Below are 19,239 nucleotides of genomic sequence, written 5' to 3'. Positions count from 1 at the left end.
AAGGAACAACGGCATGGAATAAGATTCCAGCAGAGGAAACGAAACAGGGAAATGTGTGCATGTGCACAGAACGGTTTTCTGGTGCAGAAGGGATCTAGCAACCTACAGTACAGATTGTACAATACAGTGGGAAATGCTCAATGTTCAGCTACAGACTGACACTACAGTGCATGGAGTTGAAGAATCAGAATGAGGAAGTATACAACTGATGACAGTAATGTCCATTGGTCCACCAGAGGAAACCTCTAAAGGAGTGGAGAGGTATGAGGGTTACCTGGTTGTTGACTTTGCACTGGAGCTGCACAATCTTGTTCTCCATGCCAATGTTGAGGGTCTTGTAGTGCTCTACAGACCTTGCTTCAATCTTCAGTTTCTTCAGCTCCCGCTTTGCCATCATGCGGCGGTAGCAACACTGTAGGTAGACGATGGCATGCTGGATCCTCCTGTATTTGAGTTTCGCCATCCAGCCACGTACGTGCTTCTGAAGGATGGTAGCTTTCTGTTCCCGGAGGATCTATTTGCATTTTCAAACAACAAATAAACGTTTAAAGATTTAAACGGTATTAGAAAAAGCTTTATATTGCCTGCCTTTAGGACAAGGTAGAACATAGAACATAGAACAATACAGCACAGAACAGGCTCTTCGGCCCACAATGTTGTGCCGAACTTCTATCCTAGATTAAGCACCCATCCATGTACCTATCCAAATGCCGCTTAAATGATTCTGACAAGGTACTGGCATTGGATCTGATCCTTGAATGAATAAACCATCTTGAAAGTTGCGTTTCTGGATTCCCTCCACAGATTGGTCTTTGAGTCCAAGGAATTACTTTCGAGATGCAGTTGCAACAGCAATTGCAGCAGCCAATTTATTCACAGCGCACTGTACGACAAACGAGCAGTTCACCTCCCGTCAGTCATGGCCATGTGAAGATGATACCAGTTGCAATACAGAGGGGACATTGTATTTGTGAACAGTGCCATGTTATTTCGCTTTGGATCATTTAAAAAAAAGACATTGTCTCTAACAGGGCAGCTCAACCTTATCATTGCTTTGATGTATTAGGCTGTTGCTCAGATGCTGAATTGTAGATTGAACCTACAACCTCTAACCTGAGAGGTGAGCATGCTACCAATTGAGCCAGGCTGAGATCACAAATATCTGAATGATAAATGCACAATTTCAGAAAGAATTCATCACTACAATTGTTGCTTCTACAACACTGCTCATCTGATCATAATTGGAAGCAATTGAGATATAATTGTGTCCCACATTAACTGGAAGGCATATACAGTTCATCGTTAATTTAGGATTATTCATGTGTGTGTCTGCATATGTCTGTCTGTGTGGGTCTGTCTGCCTGTCTGTCCATCTGTAGTGGAGGGGAGAATCCAAACGTATTTTAAAATTTATTTTTTAGAGTCTAAATGAAGTCATTACTGGCCAACTATGGGGCAACTCTACTGTCGCTTATCACACATGCCCTCTTAGTTTTGCACCCCAAGCATTCACAAGGGTTCATTTCTCTTTATAGATCTCAGTCTTCACCATGCTCACTACTTGATCCAATACACAAAACAATAGCCAGGTCAGTAAAAGACTTCGCAGGGTTTACACAGTGGCCGTTAGCACCCGTGTCTGATTGCTGGGCTCTTCAGTAAAGATGCTCTATAGCATCAACATGGCCACACCGTACAAACTGGCATTCTTACTCACAGGCCACGAATAATCATGGGGGATGGCTGATGGGAGAAATGATAAACTGGCAACATTGTACTTTGTGTCTGTATTTGAGGTTCAGGCTGAAGTGGAACACTGGGGCACACGGGAGAGAGATTTACTCCACTTGTTACCAAATGACAATGCCATGTCTGGAAAATGTATCAATACTATCAACCTTCATTTTAACACTTGAATGTATAACAACGAATACAATATTGATGTGGTTCCTGTGTAATATTTATGCATGCTATAGCGAGGGAGTAATTATATCGGCACATCATTAGTGAAGTTGTATACACTCAACTCTTGGCTGTTCTTTCTGGACATGCTGTAAACCTCCAAAGCATAGCACTGCTGCCTCACAGCACCAGGGACCCAGATTCGATTCCAGCCTGGGGTGACTGTCTGTGTGGAGTTTGCACATTCTCCCAGTGTCTGCTTGGGTTTCCTCCGGGTGCTCCGGTTTCCTCCCACAGTCCAGAGATGTGCAGGTCAGGTGAATTGGCCACGCTAAATTATCCATAGCGTTAGGTGCATTAGTCAGAGGGAAATGGGTCTGGGTGAGTTGTTCTTCGGAGGGTCAGTAAGGACTGGTTGGGCCAAAGGGCCTGTTTCCACACTGTAGGGAATCTAATCTAAAGAAAAAATATGGATGAATGGAATTACTAAAGCAGTCACTTACCGCCTTGTATTGCCGCCTTCCATGAAAGCCTCGCACAAATGACTGGATAACAATGGTCGCTGACCGGATCCGCAGGAACTTTTGCCGAGCTGCATACATTCGCTGGTATTTCTGGATGATGATTGCTGCTCTAGTCCTGCGGAGGAACTGAGCATAGCTGGAACACAACAAAGGGCCCACTGTTATCCAAAATCTTCGAGGAGGAAGACATCCTGCAGCTATCACCCTGACAACTGAGGTTAAATCTTTGCAGTGGGGGGTGGGGGGGAACGAGTAATGGCTGCTCTTCTTTGAAAAGTGGCCAGAGGTCTCTTGACATTCACTCAAGAGGCAGGTGGCACCACATCTCAATGAAATGATGGCTTCCCCAACAGTGCAACACTCCTTCAGTACTTCCCTGAGATGCACTGGAATTCACAATGTCCTAACTCAGACTTACCTCAGTTCTTCCCAGTACAATAAATAACACTCACATCACAACGTTGTGGATTTAAACCAATAGACATTCTTTGCTCCTGCAAACAATTGAAGTATTGAGTAGCTGAGGAGGAGAGGAATATTTTTCAGTGTAGTCCCCTGTATTCACTGGGTCAATTTGGAAAGAAAGAACCGTGTGAAAATCAGGGACAATCGCTTGTGCCTTACATAGATTCAAATTGCAATGTTCACATGTTGAGAACAACCAATGCTGTAAAATACCCAAAAAATGTAAATAAGATACCCAGATCATTAGACCATGTTAAGAACAGGTTTATTCTAAATGCTAAATGAGTAATGATACTAACATGCTGTATGAATCAATGAATGAGAACCCTGAGACAGTAGTGTTAAGTTTCATTCATACCTTTCCAATAAATAATTTAGACATACTCAAGTTGGAAGTTTGCTCGCTAAGCCGGTAGCCGTGTTCTCAGACGTTTCGTCACCATACTAGGTGACATCAGTGAGCCTCTGGTGAAGCACTGGTGTTCTATCCCGCTTTCTATTTGTGTCTCTTGGTCTGTTAAGGTGGGTGATATCATTTCCAGTTCTTTTTCTCAGAAGTTGGTAAATGGGGTCCAAATCAATGTGTTCATCGATGGAGTTCCGGTTTGAATGCAAGGCCTCTAGGAATTCCCATGTGTCTCTCTCTTTGGCCTGCCCTAGGATGGATGTGTTGTCCCAGTCTTAGTTGTATCCTTCTTCATCTGTGTGTAAGGATACTAGTGAGAGCTGGTCATGTCTTTTTGGGGCTAGTTGGTGTTCGTATATCCTGGTGGCTAGTTTCTTGCCTATTTGTCCAAAGTAGCACTTGCTGCAGTCCTTGCAGGGTATTTTGTAAATGACATTTGATTTAATGGTTGTTCATACAGGGTCCTTTAAATTGATCAGTAGCTGTTTCAGTGTGTTGGCAGATTTGTGGACTACCATGATACCAAGGGGTCGGAGTAGTCTGGTAGTCACCTCCGAAATGTCTTTGATGTATGGTAATGTGGCTAGAGTCTCTGGGCATGTTGCCTCCTCTTGTTTGGGTTTGTTGTTTAAGAATCTGCAGTCTGTGTTTATTGGATATCCGTTGTTCTTGAATATGCTGTACAGGCATTTTTCTTCTGCTGCTCATAGTTCCTGGGTGCTGCAGTGTGTTGTGGCCCATTAAATAATGTCCTGATGCAGCTCTGTTTGTGTTGATTATGTGATCAGTGTGCGTTGCTTTCCTGTGGATGCTGTCGGCAGTTCTCCATTGACTGTTCGTTCCACTGTGACATGTACAAAGGGGAGTCTGTTTTTGTTCTCTTCCTGTTTGGTGAAATTTATGCCAGTAAGGATGTTGTAATGATCTTGTAGGCTTCCTCTAATTTGTTCCATTTTGTGATGACAAAAGTATCATCCTCAAAGCGAACCAAAGACACAAACACCAGACAGCACCAACTCCATCAGCAAGGACAGTATCCTCAGGCTAGTAGACCTGTGCCTTACTACCCACTTCACCTTCAACAACAAGATGTACAAACAAATCAACAGGACACCCATGGGATCACCAATATCAAGGTTCTTAGCAGAAGCAGTAGTGCAGAAACGAGAACAAACAGGCCTCCCCACGATCCAACCCAAGCTTTGGGTCCACCACATAGATGACACCTTTGTCATCACAAAACGGAACAAGTTAGAGGAAACCTACAATATCATTAACAATATCCTTACTGGCATAAATTTCATCAAACAGGAAGAGAACAACAACAGACTCACCTTCCTAGACATCACAGTTGAATGAACAGTCAATGGAGAACTGCAGACCAGCGTCTATAGGAAAGCAACACACACAGACCAGATATTCAACTACAGGAGCATTCAAACCAACACCCACAAATAGAGCTGCACCAGGACATTCTTTTTAAAATGGGCCACAACACACTGCAGCACCCAGGAACTATGAGCAGCAGAAGAAAAACGCCTGTACAGCGTATTCAAGAACAACAGATACCCGATAAACACAGTCCGCCAATTCTTAAACAACAAACCCAAACAAGGAGACAACACGCCCAGAGACTCCAGCCACACTACCATACATTAAAGACATCTCGGAGAAGACTTCCAGACTAATCTGACCTCTTGGCATCATTGTAGCCCACAAACCTACCAACACACAAACAGCTATTGATGAACCTAAAGGACCCTACACCAACAACCAGCAAATTGAATATCATTTACAAACTACCCTGCAAGGACTGTAACTAACACTACATCGGACAGACAAGCAGGAAACTCGCCACCAGGATACACGAACACCAACTAGCCACCAAAAGACATGTCCAGCTATCACTAGTATCCTTACATACAGATGAAGGAGGACATCACTTTGACTGGGACAACACATCCATTCTAGGACAGGCTAAACAGAGACATGCACAGGAATTCCTAGAGGCCTGGCATTCAAACCAGAACTCCATCGATAAACACATTGATTTGGACCCCATTTACCAACCTCTGAGAAGAACAACCGGAAATGATATCACCCACTTAACAGACCAAAACACACAAATAGAAAGTGGGGTAGAACACCAGTGCTTCACTGGAGGCTCACTGATGTTACCTGGCATGGTGACGAAACGTCTGAGAACAAACCTACCAGCTCAACTTACAACCTGAACCTTGACCTGGGCTATATATCTTCTCAAAAATCACAAATTTAGACTTGTATCAAACAATTTTCCTTTAGATGCCTTCTCCAATCAAGGAGTGTCCCTGTACCTTGTCTCTATCAGGGTGCTCAAAGTTCACCTGGATTGATGCATGTTGCTCCATTACTTAGTGGCAGCCCAGGTGAAAACTTCATTCTCATGAGGGAGAACTCACAATCCCCTGTCAACCCTGTTGAAGAGGCAGTGCCAATGTACTGCTGCACAAGTATAGGTTTGCACCGAGAGATAACCGATTGGTTTGGAAAGCATCGTACCATCTGGCTTGGTAGCCCCGCACATATCGCTGAATCGTAATCGCAGCGTTTCGCATGCGGAGATACTTCTTCCGCTGCAGCCAGCTCCGAATTGTCTTCTGGATTCTGATGCAAGCAGCTCGGAGTTTGTCTGCTCGCAGCTTCTCCAGGTAGGCCACTTGCCCAGCGCGGAAGAAAATCTTTGTTTTACCAAACTGGTACTTGTCCTCATCCTATACAACAAGGACAGAGTCATTATAGTATAACAACGGAGATGGGAATGTACCTATGCGAACAAAATAAATCAATTATTCTGAATCCACCACTCGTGTAAATCTCTTACTTAATGGATGAGAAATTCAGATCTAAATGAGTCAGCAACAATATTCCAACAGTCTGAGTGGATTGGGATTAACAACTAGGAGACAGTGAGAACCGCACATGCTCGAGAACTCAGAGTTGATAAAGTGTGGTGCTGGAGAAAGCATAGCAGGTCAGGCAGCATCTGAGGAGCAAAAGAGTCAATGTTTCAGGCTTAACCCTTCATCAGTGCTGAAGAAGAGTTATGCTTAAAACGTCATCCCTCTTGCTCCTCAGATGCTGCCTGACCTGCTGTGCTTTACCAGTGTCACACTGTATCTACTCTGGGGTTAACAACAATGGCTATCCTGTGAGGACTGCAGATGCTGGAGATCAGAGTCATGAGTGTGGTGCTGGAAAAGCACAGCAGGTCAGGCAGCATCCGAGGAGCAGTAGAATCGACATTTCGGGCATAAACCCCTCATCAGGAATTTTCTGCTTTGGGAATAAATGCTTTAAGTCCACGTCCCAGTTAGATCCTGGTCAAATATAGCAATTGCTAACTCGATCTCCAGTCCAAATGCTAGACACATACCTAACAGAAGTGTGATACCTGTCTTTTAAATTCCTAACACAGATCCCAACGAAATCTTTATTCAAGAAGGATTCAAAAACACAAGTATATGACTGAAGTTTGAAAATATTTATGAGTTAATGATTGAAAACATATGATACACCATGAGAAAGCATTGGCCTATTATGGATATAGAAACGTCACTGTGACCATCTATTTATGGAAAACGTCAGTTCAAACATCTAGACTAAACAACAAATCAAATAATACTGTCTATTTATGGAGGAAGTTTCACTGCCACTGCTGCTATCACTGTTACTCATCAAGGTCAATATTTACCTCTGTAATCCCGAGGATACAGAAAACAACTTGAGGCAAACCAATGATTCATAATTCGTTCTAGTGCCTGACTTCAGTGTCATTTTACTGAGTATCTTCAAACCATGGTCACTGACATTCACTTAAATTAGAAAGGCAGAATTTGACTACTTACTGAATAAATTAATATTAGAGGACACTCAATATAGTTACAGCATTACTGAAAGTGTTGTAGGAAGTAATGGTGACACTTTGAGGAAATGCATGCAATACGAAAAGCTGCTTATGACAGAACCTGCTAGTATACAGAGGAACCTCGATTACCTGAAGGACATGGGTGGGCAGTATTTCATTCGGATAATCGAACGCTGGATAACATAGCTTGGCCGCGCATCGGGACCTTGTGATCTTGCCAGATAATCGAATACCGAATAGTTGAGGTTCCTCTGTATAGGCGAATGTATTATGGTCTCCTGTGATTGTTACAGCAATTTTAAGATCATGATTCTTAAAAGGACCTTCCAAATCTCTACTAGCCAGAAGGTGAAGGGCAGCACATGTATGGGAACACAACCAGGCTTTCCTTCAATCAAATCAACTATTTGATGAAAATGATGTGCAAGGGTATGTGGGAAATGCAGGAGATTGGCACTAGCTGCTCATTTAATGAGGTGGTGCAGGCATGATGGACCAAATGGCCTCCATTTGCATAATAACATTTCTGTGATTTTTGTGAATCCATACACCACCATGACCGGGAACCATTATTGTCCTTCCATTGCTGGCTGTCACTGGGTCAAAAACCAAGAACACATTTCCTAACCTCAGAGAATGTACCTTCAACATATGGTCTGCAGCTTCCTCCTACCTTCACAAGGGGAGTTAGCTGTTGGCAATAAATCCTGACCCTTCCTGCAATGCACATGTCCTATGGTCAAATTAAACAGCACTTAAAAGGATAGTACAGGTAACAAAGGGGAGGCAATGGCCTCATGGTAATATTGAGAGACTATTAACCCTGAAACTTTAGCTCTTGCCTTGGGGTCCTGAGTTCGAATCCCACCTATGTCAAATGGTGGAATCCGAATTCAATAAAAAAAGAATCTGGAATTAAAGAGTTTAATGCTGATCACTGTTGAAAAATCCCAGCTGGTTCACCAAGGTATTTTAGGGAAGGAAACCTGTCATCTTTACCTGGTCTGGCTTACTCCAGACCCACAGCAATGTGGTTGACTCAAAACTGTCCTCTGGGTAATAAATGCTGGACTAGCCAGACTTGCCCACATCACACGAGTGAATAAAAAAAAACCAGAGTCACCCCTTTGAGCAGATGGTGAAACAAGATTAGATTAGATTAGATTACTTAGAGATTAGATTACTTACAGTGTGGAAACAGGCCCTTCGGCCCAACAAGTCCACACCGCCCCACCAAAGCGCAACCCACCCATACCCCTACATCTACCCCTTACCTACACTACGGGCAATTTAGCATGGCCAATCCACCTGACCTGCACATCTTTGGACTGTGGGAGGAAACTGGAGCACCCGGAGGAAACCCATGCAGACCCAGGGAGAACGTGCAAACTCCACACAGTCAGTCGCCTGAGGCGGGAATTGAACCCGGGTCTCTGGCGCTGTGAGGCAACAGTGCTAACCACTGTGCCGCCCACTGTTTCTGTTTTTCCAAAATTGCCTTTTACGGGAGATCCAGTGAAACAGTCTTAATGTCCCTTCCACCTTCTTGTATGCCCTCATACACATCATGCAGTTAATGAGCATTACTCAATACTGACCTGGAACATTAACTCTGGTTTCTCTCCACAGCTGCTGCCAGACCTGCTGAGTTTTTCCAGCAATTCCTGATTTTGTTTCTGATTTCCAGCCTCTACAGTACTTTGAAATTTTTTTAAAACTCACAACTGAAAACTGCTGATCGGATCATCACCACCTGGACAGTTTGCTCTGAGCAGTACACTACCTTGACTTGGAAATATAACACCGTTCCTTCGCTGGGTCAAAATCCTGGAACACCTTCCCAAAAGGCATCAAGGGGCTAGCTAAACCAAATCAGCAGCTCAAGGCAGCAGTTCATCACCACCTTCTCAAAGCAACCCGGGATGGGCAATAAATACTGGCCCAGTCAGCAACACTCCCATCCCATGACTGAATTGTAAGAAAATTGTAATACTCTCCAAGTCTCCCATCCTCTGGAAACTACAGTATGTCCCAAATACTGCTGCCTAGATCCCAGCCTTGACTCCACCATCATCATCATAAACACAAAAAGCAGATGCTGGAAATCTGAAACGAAAACAGAAAGAGCTGGGGAAGCTCAGCGGGTCTGACTGTATGTATGGAGAGAAAATAAGACTTTTCTTCAGAGCCAGAACTTCAGAACCTTAATCTGATCTTTAAATGTTTCAAGTCCAAAATGATTCTCTTTCAGAACTAGATTAGATTAGGTACCATACAGTGTAGAAACAGGCCCTTAGGCCCAACAAGCCCACACTGACTCTCCAAAGAGCAACCACCCAGACACAACTCCCTCTGACTAATGCATCTAACACGATGGACAATTTAGCATGACCAGTTCACCTAAGCTGCACATCTTTGGATTGTGGGAGGAAACCGGAGCACCCAGAGGAAATTCACACAGACACTGGGAGAATGTGCAAAAACTCCACACAGTCACTGAAACTGAAATTGAACCCGGGTCCCTAGCACTGTGAGGCTGCAGTGCTAAACACTGAGTCACCGTGCTGCCCAGAACTAAAGTTCTGAAGTTCCAGTTCTGAAGAAAAGCCTTACTTTTTAAAACTCGAACATTAATTCTGTTATTAACCCAATAACATGTTGCTAAAATTGCCACATTCCTCCAGCATCTGCTATTTCTATTCCATCATCACTCTGACCTTTACTCACCGATCCTGGTCCCCAACACCTCAACTTCTCAAAGTCTCCTTGACTTACCTTCTGCCACTCACTATGACCAGCCTACATGACCTAAATGGTCAGTTTGATTCCAGTCCTATGTATTTGCCACCAGAAATGACCATGTCTTCAGCTCACCCGGGAGCCAGGTGTGGAACTTCATCCCTCAACCATAATCTGACACTTGGAGAACAGCTACCAGCTGTTGACCACCATTCCCAAAATTCCCTTCTTTGCTCAATTTCTGTTCCTACAATGCTTCAGTGAAACACTTCCAAATAAGTTTCGCTGTGAGAAGCATGATTTCAATGCAGGTTGACATCATCACACTAATGGGCATACAATAATAGATATGAGGATAAAGATTCGAGAATGGTTCATATTTTACCCTAATCATCTACCCAAAATATTATTGTCCACCAATTAAAATACAAAGCCTTTACTGAATATTATTTTCTTATGAAACTGCAATTGTTTTATAAATTGGTGCAATTCAAAAGATCACCTTGATTAATTTCTCCAGGACATTTTTGCATGTCAGCTTTTTGTCACTGAGGACATCTTTCTGCTTCATCAGGACACGATAACGGTTAAAGAATTCTTGATATGTCCATCTGAAAAATCCACAGACTCAAATGAATCAAAACAAATTGTCAACTTCAAGCCCGCAGGAAAACTGAAGAGCGCGTAAAACATGAACATAAAGAGATTAAAAGATGACTCAAAGCAAAGTCGTTGTCAGGTCACTTCACATGATGATACAATGGGACTTCCACATCTCCTCTCAGGTGGTGCACATTACCTTGATGGGAAACCAGCAGCACTTATCCGAATGGTTTCGAGTACACCACAAGCTCGAAGCTGTTGTACAGCTCGTTTTGGATCAAACCTACGGAGACAGGCATATGTCAAGCTCTTCTCAGATGTTGGATGCAAAATGATCAGGCGAACCAGATTCTAAACTGAAGCAAACCTGGCAGCCCCAGTAATCCTACCCTAGCCCTGCTCACCTCTGCCCTGGGATGCACAGACCACCACCAGGCCTGGAGCTGTTGTCATACCAGCAACAGCCACCATCTCCCCAGTGGCGCTGCTGTTCAACAGCCCGACTTACTGCTCTCAGTGAGTGGGATACTGTGATCCCGTAATGGGCCTGACAAGTGGAACAAGATGCGGCCAACGTTTGCAGAAAAGAGGCAATGCAGGCTCACAACCCAAGAGTCCGCCTAATAATCAGTGTGCAACCCCGATTACCGCAATGAAAGAGTAGAATAATCAAAAGAATACACTATATGACAAGACAGTGAACCATGAGACTCTGAAGTGATAGCATTTAGAGGCAAAATTAACCTGCTCCTGGTCATACTCAGCACTATTCTCAAATGCAAGCTTCAAATGCACATAGATTCCCTCTGTCAGGGTTCAGATCAACAGCAGTCAATTCAAGGCCAAACTTCACCAGCAGCACATTTTTGAAGATAAAACACTTTAATGTCACGTGTGTCTGAACATGATTAAATTCTAAGTGGATGGACAAAATCTCTCTAAAGCTAACTTGCCCAATCCAGGTTAGTGTGATTCAGGCCCAAAACACAAACCTGGTTCTCATTTGTCAACAGCCAACCACAGCAACAAGCTCAGAGTCTCACCATCTGATAGTTACACCTCTTCTTTTTTCAGTCTTTTTATAGTAGAAACTGACACTTCAATGTGAGGATTTTGTGAGCGAAAGCTTTCAATTAATCAACTTCTTTTAATGCTGCTCAATGTTAACTCGCAAAATTTATAAGATTAAAAGGGAAACATCTTAAAAGCAATGCATTATCACATTAACTGATCAGGGTCATACGGCAGAAAACTCACATTTCATGTGTGATAGAATGGGTACATTAGGCATTTACAGAGTCGGAGGCGCTGGGCATTTACAGAGTCGGAGACGCTGGGCGGTTACAGCGTAGGAGGGCAGGGCATTTACAGCGTAGGAGCGCTAGGCAGTTACAGTGTTGGAGCGCTAGGAAATTACAGCGTAGGATCGCTGGGCAATTACAGCGTAGGAACGGCTAGGCAGTTACAGCGTAGGAACGCTGGGCAGTTACAGCCAAGGAGGCACTGGGCAATTACAGTGTTAGAGGCACTGGGCAATTACAGCGTAGGAGCGCAATGCAGTTACAGCATAGGAGGCACTGGGCAGTTACAGCATAGGAGGCACTGGGCAGTTACAGCATAGGAGGCACTGGCCAGTTACAGCGTAGGAGTTGCTGAGCAGTTACAGCCTAGGAGGCACTGGGCATTTACAGCATTGGAACGCCGGGCAGTTACAGTGTAGGATGCACTGGGCAGTTACAGCGTAGGAACGCTGGGCAGTTACAGCGTTGGAGGCACTGGGCAGTTACAGCGTAGGAGGCACTGGGCAGTTACAGTGTAGGAGGCACTGGGCAGTGACAGTGTTGGAGGCACTGGGCAGTTACAGCGTCGGAACTCTGGGCAGTTACAGCGTCGGAACTCTGGGCAGTTACAGCCTAGGAGCGCTAGGCAGTTTCAGCGAAGGATGCACTGGGCAGTTACAGCGTAGGAGGCACCGGGCAGTTACAGCGTAGGAGGCACCGGGCAGTTACAGCGTAGGAAGCGCCGGGCAGTTACAGCGTAGGAGGTGCTGGGCAGTTACAGCGTCCGAGGCACTGGGCAGTTATAGCCTAGGAGGCACTGGGCAGTTACAGTGTCAGAGCGCTGGGCAATTACAGCGTAGGAAGCGCTGGGCAGTTAGTGTAGGAGGCACTGGGCAGTTACAGCGTAGGAAGCACTGGGCAGTTACAGCGTTGGAGTACTGGGCAGTTACAGCGTTGGAGTGCTGGGCAGTTACAGCGTTGGAGTGCTGGGCAGTTACAGCGTTGGAGTGCTGGGCAGTTACAGCGTTGGAGTGCTGGGCAGTTACAGCGTTGGAGTGCTGGGCAGTTACAGCGTTGGAGTGCTGGGCAGTTACAGCGTTGGAGTGCTGGGCAGTTACAGCGTTGGAGTGCTGGGCAGTTACAGCGTTGGAGTGCTGGGCAGTTACAGCATTAGGAGTACCTGGGCAGTTACAGCGTAGGGGGCACTGGGCAGTTACAGCGCCAGAGCACTGGGCAGTTACAGCGTAGGAGGCACTGGGCAGTTACAGCGTAGGAAGCACTGGGTAGTTACAGCGTAGGAGGCACTGGGCAGTTACAGCGTAGGAAGCACTGGGTAGTTACAGCGTAGGAAGCACTGGGTAGTTACAGCGTAGGAGGCACTGGGCAGTTACAGCGTAGGAAGCACTGTGTAGTTACAGCGTAGGAAGCACTGGGTAGTTACAGCGTAGGAAGCACTGGGTAGTTACAGCGTAGGAAGCACTGGGTAGTTACAGCGTAGGAGGCACTGGGCAGTTACAGCGTAGGAAGCACTGGGTAGTTACAGCGTAGGAACGATTGGACAATTACAGCGTAGGAGGCACTGGGCAGTTACAGCGTAGGGGGCACTGGGCAGTTACAGCGTAGGGGAGCTGAGCAGTTACAGCGTAGGAACGACTGGGCAGTTACAGCGTAGGAAGGACTGAGCCGTTACAGCGTAGGAGGCACTGAGCAGTTAAAGCGTTGGAACGACTGAGCAGTTACAGCGTAGGAGGCACTGAGCAGTTACAGCGTAGGAGTTGCTGGGCAGTTACAGTGTTGGAACGCCAGGCAGTTACCGTATAGGGGCGCCGGGCAGTTACAACGTAGGAGGCACCGGGCAGTTACAACGTAGGAGGCACCGGGCAGTTACAGCGTAGGGGGCACCGGGCAGTTACAACGTAGGAAGCACCGGGCAGTTACAGCGTAGGGGGCACCGGGCAGTTACAGCGTAGGGGGCACCGGGCAGTTACAGCGTAGGAGGTGCTGAGCAGTTACAGCGTAGGAAGGACTGAGCCGTTACAGCGTAGGAGGCACTGAGCAGTTACAGCGTAGGAACGACTGGGCAGTTACAGCGTAGGAAGGACTGAGCCGTTACAGCGTAGGAACGACTGAGCAGTTACAGCGTAGGAGGCACTGGGCAGTTACAGCGTAGGAACGACTGGGCAGTTACAGCGTAGGAACGACTGGGCAGTTACAGCGTAGGAGAGCTGAGCAGTTACAGCGTAGGAGTTGCTGGGCAGTTACAGCGTTGGAACGCCAGGCAGTTACCGTATAGGGGCGCCGGGCAGTTACAACGTAGGAGGCACCGGGCAGTTACAGCGTAGGAACAACTGGGCAGTTACAGCGTAGGAAGGACTGAGCCGTTACAGCGTAGGAGGCACTGAGCAGTTAAAGCGTTGGAACGACTGAGCAGTTACAGCGTAGGAGGCACTGGGCAGTTACAGCGTAGGAACGACTGAGCAGTTACAGCGTAGGAGTTGCTGGGCAGTTACAGTGTTGGAACGCCAGGCAGTTACCGTATAGGGGCGCCGGGCAGTTACAACGTAGGAGGCACTGGGCAGTTACAACGTAGGAGGCACCGGGCAGTTACAGCGTAGGGGGCACCGGGCAGTTACAGCGTAGGAACGACTGGGCAGTTACAGCGTAGGAGGCACTGAGCAGTTACAGCGTAGGAGAGCTGAGCAGTTACAGCGTAGGAGTTGCTGGGCAGTTACAGTGTTGGAACGCCAGGCAGTTACCGTATAGGGGCGCCGGGCAGTTACAACGTAGGAGGCACCGGGCAGTTACAGCGTAGGGGGCATTGGGCAGTTACAGCGTAGGGGGCACTGGGCAGTTACAGCGTAGGAATGCTGGGCAGGTACAGCGTAGGAACGCTGGGCAGGTACAGCGTAGGAACGCTGGGCAGTTACAGTGTTGGATGCACTGGGCAGTTACGGCATACCTACGACTGGGCAGTTACAGCGTAGGAACGACTGGACAGTTACAGCGTTGAAGCGCTGGGCAATGACAGTGTTGGAGGCACTGGGCAGTTACAGTGTTGGAGCACTGGGCAGTTACAGTGTAGGAGGCACTGGGCAGTTACAGCGTAGGAGGCACTGGGCAGTTACAGCGTAGGAGGCACTGGGCAGTTACAGCATTGGAAGTACCTGGGCAGTTACAATGTAGGAGGCACTGGGCAGTTACAGCGTAAGAGACATTGGGCACTTACAGCGTTGGAGGCACTGGGCAGTTACAGCTTTGGATGCACTGGGCAGTTACAGCTTTGGAACACCAGGCAGTTACACGTTGGAGCGCCGGGCAGTTACAGTGTCAGAGCACTGGGCAATTACAGCAAAGAAGGCGCTGGGCAGTTACAGCGTAGGAGGCACTGGGCAGTTACAGCGTAGGAACGCTGGGCAGTTACAGCGTTGGAGGCACTGGGCAGTTACAGCGTAGGAACGCTAGGCAGTTACAGCGTAGGAACGCTAGGCAGTTACAGCGTAGGAGGCACTGGGCAGTTACAGCGTAGGTGGCACTGGGCAGTTACAGCGTAGGAGGCACTGGGCAGTTACAGCGGAGGAACGCTGGGCAGTTACAGCGTAGGAACGCTGGGCAGTTACAGCGTAGGAACGCTGGGCAGTTACAGCGTAGGAGACGCTGGGCAGTTACAGCGTAGGAGACGCTGGGCAGTTACAGCGTAGGAGACGCTGGGTAGTTACAGCGCAGGAGACGCTGGGCAGTTACAGTGTAGGAGACGCTGGGCAGTTACAGCGTAGGGGGCACCGGGCAGTTACAGCGTTGGAGCGCTGGGCAGTTACAGCGTATGAGGTACGTACAATGTAGGAGGTACTTACAACGTAGGAGGTACTGGGCAGTTACAGCTTTGGAGCACTGGGCAGTTACAGCATAGGTGGCGCTGGGCAGTTACAGCATCAGAGCACTGGGCAGTTACAGTGTAGGAGGCACTGGGCAGTTACAGCGTAGGGGGCACTGGGCAGTTACAGCGTAGGAAGCACTGGGCAGTTACAGCGTAGGGGGCACAGGGCAGTTACAGCGTAGGGGGCACTGGGTAGTTACAGCGTAGGAAGCACTGGGTAGTTACAGCGTAGGAGGCACTGGGTAGTTACAGCGTAGGAGACGCTGGGCAGTTACAGCGTAGGAGGCACTGGGCAGTTACAGCGTAGGGGGCACCGGGCAGTTACAGCGTAGGGGGCACTGGGCAGTTACAGCGTAGGGGGCACAGGGCAGTTACAGCGTAGGAACGCTGGGCAGTTACAGCCTAGGAGGCACTGGGCAGTTAAAGTGTAGGAGGCACTGGGCAGTTACAGTGTAGGACCACTGGGCAGTTACAGCGTAGGGGGCACTGGGCAGTTACAGCGTAGGAGGCGCTGGGCAGTTATAGCGTCGAAGGCACTGGGCAGTTACAGCTTAGGAGGCACTGGGCAGTTACAGCCTAGGAGGCACTGGGCAGTTACAGCCTAGAAGGCACTGGGCAGTTACAGCCTAGGAGGCACTGGCAGTTACAACGTAGGAGGCACTGGGCAGTTACAGCGGAGGAAGCACTGGGCAGTTACAGCGTAGGAAGCACTGGGCAGTTACAGCGTAGGGGGCACTGGGCAGTTACAGCGTAGGGGGCACTGGGCAGTTACAGCGTTGGAGGCACTGGGCAGTTACAGCCTAGGAGGCACTGGGCAGTTACAGCGTGGGAGGCACTGGGCAGTTACAGCGTAGGGGGCACTGGGCAGTTACAGCGTAGGGGGCGCTGGGCAGTTACAGCCTAGGAGGCACTGGGCAGTTAGAGTTGGAGCGCTGGGCAGTTACAGCGTAGGGGGCACTGGGCAGTTACAGCGTAGGGGGCACTGGGCAGTTACAGTGTTGGACCACTGGGCAGCTACAGCTTGGGCCACTGGGCAGTTACAGCGTAGGAAGCACTGGGCAGTTACAGCGTAGGGGGCACTCGGCAGTTACAGCGTAGGGGGCACTGGGCAGTTACAGCGTAGGGGGCACTGGGCAGTTACAGCGTACCTACACTGGGCAGTTACAGCGTTGGAGGCACTGGGCAGTTACAGCGTAGGGGGCACTCGGCAGTTACAGCGTAGGGGGCACTGGGCAGTTACAGCGTAGGGGGCACTGGGCAGTTACAGCGTACCTACACTGGGCAGTTACAGCGTAGGAACGTTGGGCAGTTACAGCGTTGGAGGCACTGGGCAGTTACAGCGTAGGGGGGACTGGGCAGTTACAGCGTAGAAACGCTGGACAGTTACAGCGTAGAAACGCTGGACAGTTACAGCGTAGGGGGCACTGGGCAGTTACAGCGTAGGGGGCACTGGGCAGTTACAGCGTAGGAAGCACTGGGCAGTTACAGCGTAGGAAGCACTGGGCAGTTACAGCGTAGGGGGCACTGGGCAGTTACAGCGTAGGGGGCACTGGGCAGTTACAGCGTTGGAGGCACTGGGCAGTTACAGCGTAGGAGGCACTGGGCAGTTACAGCGTCGAAGGCACTGGGCAGTTACAGCGTCGAAGGCACTGGGCAGTTACAGGGTCGAAGGCACTGGGCAGTTACAGGGTCGAAGGCACTGGGCAGTTACAACGTAGGAGGCACTGGGCAGTTACAACGTAGGAGGCACTGGGCAGTTACAGCGTAGGGGGCACTGGGCAGTTACAGCGTAGGAAGCACTGGGCAGTTACAACGTAGGAGGCGCTGGGCAGTTACAACGTAGGAGGCGCTGGGCAGTTACAGCGTAGGAGGCGCTGGGCAGTTACAGCCTAGGAGGCACTGGGCAGTTATAACGTAGGAGGCACTGGGCAGTTAGAGTTGGAGCGCTGAGCAGTTACAGCGTGGGAGGCACTGGGCAGTTACAGCGTAGGGGGCACTGGGCAGTTACAGCGTCGAAGGCACTGGGCAGTTACAGCGTAGGAGGCGCTGGGCAGTTAGAGTTGGAGCGCTGGGCAGTTACAGCGTAGGGGGCACTGGGCAGTTACAGCGTAGGAACGCTGGACAGTTACAGCGTAGGGGGCACTGGGCAGTTACAGTGTTGGACCACTGGGCAGTTACAGCTTGGGCCACTGGGCAGTTACAGCGTAGGAAGCACTGGGCAGTTACAGCGTAGGGGGCACAGGGCAGTTACAGCGTAGGAAGCACTCGGCAGTTACAGCGTAGGAAGCACTCGGCAGTTACAGCGTAGGAACGCTGGGCAGTTACAGCGTTGGAGGCACTGGGCAGTTACAGCGTACCTACACTGGGCAGTTACAGCGTTGGAGGCACTGGGCAGTTACAGCGTACCTACACTGGGCAGTTACAGCGTAGGAACGTTGGGCAGTTACAGCGTTGGAGGCACTGGGCAGTTACAGCGTAGGGGGGACTGGGCAGTTACAGAGTTGGAGCGCTGGGCAGTTACAGCGTAGGAACGTTGGGCAGTTACAGCGTTGGGGGCACTGGGCAGTTACAGTGTTGGACCACTGGGCAGTTACAGCGTTGGAGGCACTGGGCAGTTACAGCTTGGGCCACTGGGCAGTTACAGTGTAGGAGGCACTGGGCAGTTACAGCGTAGGAACGCTGGGCAGTTACAGCGTAGGAGGCACTGGGCAGTTACAGCGTAGGAGGCACTGGGCAGTTACAGCATAGGAACGCTGGGCAGTTACAGCGTAGGGGGCACTGGGCGGTTACAGCGTAGGGGGCACTGGGCAGTTACAGCGTTGGAGGCATTGGGCAGTTACCGTGTAGTGCAGTTACAGCGTATGAGGCACGTACAACGTAGGAGGCACTGGGCAGTTAGAGTTGGGGCACTGGGCAGCTACAGCTTGGGCCACTGGGCAGTTACAGCATAGGAACGCTGGGCAGTTACAGCGTAGGAAGCACTGGGCGGTTACAGCGTTGGAGGCGCTGGGCAGTTACAGCGTTGGAGGCATTGGGCAGTTACCGTGTAGTGCAGTTACAGCGTATGAGGCACGTACAACGTAGGAGGCACTGGGCAGTTAGAGTTGGGGCACTGGGCAGTTACAGCGCAGGGGTGCTGGGCAGTTACAGCGTAGGAGGCACTGGGCAGTTACAGCGTAGGAAGCACTGGGCAGTTACAGCGTAGGAAGCACTGGGCAGTTACAGCGTAGGAACGTTGGGCAGTTACAGCGTAGGAAGCACTGGGCAGTTACAGCGTAGGAGGCACTGGGCAGTTACAGCGTAGGAAGCACTGGGCAGTTACAGCGTAGGAAACACTGGGCAGTTACAGCGTAGGAACGTTGGGCAGTTACAGCGTAGGAGGCACTGGGCAGTTACAGCGTAGGAAGCACTGGGCAGTTACAGCGTAGGAGGCACTGGGCAGTTACAGCGTAGGAACGTTGGGCAGTTACAGCGTAGGAAGCACTGGGCAGTTACAGCGTAGGAGGCACTGGGCAGTTACAGCGTTGGAGGCACTGGGC

General features: G+C 49.1%; 1 protein-coding gene across 5 annotated transcripts in view; it reads right to left on the bottom strand.

Annotated features, from left to right (window-relative positions):
- Positions 1-19,239, bottom strand: part of myo5aa (myosin VAa) — a 276,751-nt gene that overhangs the window by 49,342 nt on the left and 208,170 nt on the right. For all 5 annotated transcript variants that reach the window (XM_072565069.1, XM_072565071.1, XM_072565072.1 and 2 more), the window contains exons 17-21: positions 10,743-10,829; positions 10,446-10,554; positions 5,839-6,050; positions 2,406-2,562; positions 275-514 (exon numbers count right to left, since the gene is read on the bottom strand). In XM_072565069.1, coding sequence (XP_072421170.1) covers positions 275-514; positions 2,406-2,562; positions 5,839-6,050; positions 10,446-10,554; positions 10,743-10,829 — 805 coding nt within the window. The remainder of the gene's footprint in view (positions 1-274; positions 515-2,405; positions 2,563-5,838; positions 6,051-10,445; positions 10,555-10,742; positions 10,830-19,239) is intronic.

Source organism: Chiloscyllium punctatum, chromosome 48 (assembly GCF_047496795.1).
Source record: "Chiloscyllium punctatum isolate Juve2018m chromosome 48, sChiPun1.3, whole genome shotgun sequence".
NCBI lineage: Eukaryota > Metazoa > Chordata > Chondrichthyes > Orectolobiformes > Hemiscylliidae > Chiloscyllium > Chiloscyllium punctatum.
This window is presented reverse-complemented; position numbering and strand designations above follow the sequence as displayed.